The sequence below is a fragment of the Hyalella azteca genome, unplaced genomic scaffold (genome assembly GCF_000764305.2).
Source record: "Hyalella azteca isolate HAZT.00-mixed unplaced genomic scaffold, Hazt_2.0.2 contig4553, whole genome shotgun sequence".
Taxonomy (NCBI): domain Eukaryota; kingdom Metazoa; phylum Arthropoda; class Malacostraca; order Amphipoda; family Hyalellidae; genus Hyalella; species Hyalella azteca.
The window spans coordinates 1-2,180 of record NW_025934766.1 but is presented as its reverse complement, the minus strand read 5'-3'; the positions used below and the strand labels follow the sequence as shown (position 1 = coordinate 2,180).

The 2,180-nt window shown below is 47.7% G+C and overlaps 1 protein-coding gene across 1 annotated transcript in view; it reads right to left on the bottom strand.

The window, feature by feature from the left end:
* LOC108677447 overlaps positions 1 to 2,166 on the bottom strand; it is a 5,471-nt gene extending 3,305 nt beyond the window's left edge. The window contains exons 1-3 of the mRNA XM_018165666.2: positions 1,251 to 2,166; positions 464 to 595; positions 197 to 282 (exon numbers count right to left, since the gene is read on the bottom strand). Of these exons, the coding sequence (XP_018021155.2) occupies positions 197 to 282; positions 464 to 595; positions 1,251 to 2,013 (981 nt within the window). The 5' untranslated portion in view covers positions 2,014 to 2,166. The remainder of the gene's footprint in view (positions 1 to 196; positions 283 to 463; positions 596 to 1,250) is intronic.
* Between the last annotated feature and the right edge of the window lie 14 nt (positions 2,167 to 2,180).

The window sequence follows — 2,180 nt, the reverse complement described above, 5'->3', positions numbered from 1 at the left end:
TGCTGTACTCTCGGCACCAGCACCAGCCATAGACTCTTCAGAAACCCAATTACCCAGGCACACACGCCGAGCACTAGCACAACTCCGTACAAACAAGTCCCCCCTACTACACCAATACCTACACAAGATAGATCCAGCCACACATCCGTCCCCTCTTTGTCCACTCTGTCTCAGACATGATCACAACACCTGCCACCTGTTTGGCTGCTCGGAACTGGTCACGCCCTTGTCGCCCCTGGTTTTGTGGGACTCTCCCATCGAGGCGGCGGGGCTGTTGGCGCGCTGGGGAGAGAGGTTGGGCTGGCCACAGGAATGGGTGTAGGCCTCGTCCCGCACTTGTCGCGGGACGGGGAGGGCGAATAACAACAAGAAAGCACTTCAAGTAAAATTTATTGATTGACAAAGGTTACCTACGTATTTAAAAACAAATTTTTCAATCAATATTTAAAACAATAGCACGTACTTTGGCGTCTGTGCGGCCCATCTTGCAACGGTGAGGGGGCCTGAACCTCTTGGGAGGGGGGCGGCGCAGACGACACGGCTGGGCATACTGGGCCATAGTCGCTGTCACTCGCCTCTGCGATCATGGCGGGAGCTGAAGTGAAAAATGAAGAAAGCACTTCAAGTAAAATTATTGAATTATATTTATTAATTATATTGTGCGTAAATTGATAGCTGGCTTGGTCCCGGTTCGGTAGAACTGGTAAGTTTTCAACTATAGCTGACGTCCCGGTACGTCAGCTATAGCCCAGTATGCCCGGCTGGGCATACTGAGCCATAGTCGCTGTCACTCGCCGGCGGGAGCTGAAGTGAAAGATGAAGAAAGCACTTCAAGTAAATGTAAATTAAAACAACGTTAGCATATATTTATTTTCAGGAAGTAGCGTTCCCGGTTCGTCGCGAACTGGTGTAAATGAGCCACTAAGTTCGTCCCAGTCTTCGCCTGATTTGAATCAAGGGGGAGAAAACTGACCATATGATGAGCCAAATTTCTAGCTGGCTTTGTCCCGGTTCAGTTTAACTGGTCAATTTACAACTATATGAGTCGTCCCGGAGCGAGACAACCGGGACGGGCAATATAGGTAAAAAGTTACCACTTCGACTGAACCGGGACAAAGTCCGCACCATACGGTCATTCCTATCCACCTGAAATCCAGCCGGTACAAGACTGGGACGAACTTTGTGCCTTATTTTTACTAGTTCGCGCATACACAACTCATTTGCAACAAAAGAAGATGCATCACACGTACCGCTTGAATTACGAAGAGGAGCGATGATAACAGGGCTGCTTCTGACCGCTGCAGAAGGATCTACGCCTGGAGTGATCTCCCTTGCAAGAGTGCAACACTCTTGCGAGCTAGGGTCAGTCACTGTCATGATGCTGGTTTCGACGGAATCCTTGAGCTTCTTCGATTCCTTCTTATTTGCAGTTTTCTTTCCTTCTTCTATGCCTGGCGTGATCTCCCTTCTTTTCTTCATTGCGGTTTCTTTCTTCTTTCCAGTTTTTCCACGACAACTTGGTCGCACTCCCACAGGCAGAGCAGAATGTGCTGCCACTTCGCTGATTGACTCATCGAGTTTTCGCTTCTTTGACGATAAAGACGAAAGCAGTCCTCTCCTTCTCCGCTTTTCTGTTGACACTCCCATAGACAGAGAATCATGTGTTGCCAATTGTTTGTTTGACGGCTGCAGCGGAATGTTCGAAGTGCGATCATATATTACTTTATCCGCTGCAGTTAATTTCTTTACATCATGTACTAATTTGCTAAGTGTTGGCCAAGATTGTGCTTCAGCATCTTGTGCTGCCTCTTGGCTAGTTGGCAGCTCCAGCGGAGTGATGCGACTTTGCCCACTCGGGTCAATACTTCCAATCCAAGCCCAGGATGAGAGAGAGAATCCCCCTTGAGAGAATCCAAGCCCAGGAATGGAATTCCTGAGCTTGGATTCTCTCAAGGCAGAGCCTGTCGAGGCTGGGGCTCGTAAACGTTCCCTTCTCAATGAACTTCTGCACATGTTGTTTCAATATTACTTCGATGTCAGACATTTGAAAATGAAAGAAAAGCGTCGAGCGTGTTTTTATTTAAAATAATTTCCACTGAACAATGAACATAAGAAGAACATAAGCTCGCTCGACTACCACTTTCAAGCCAGTATTTGAAATAGTGCCGCAAATCTACTGT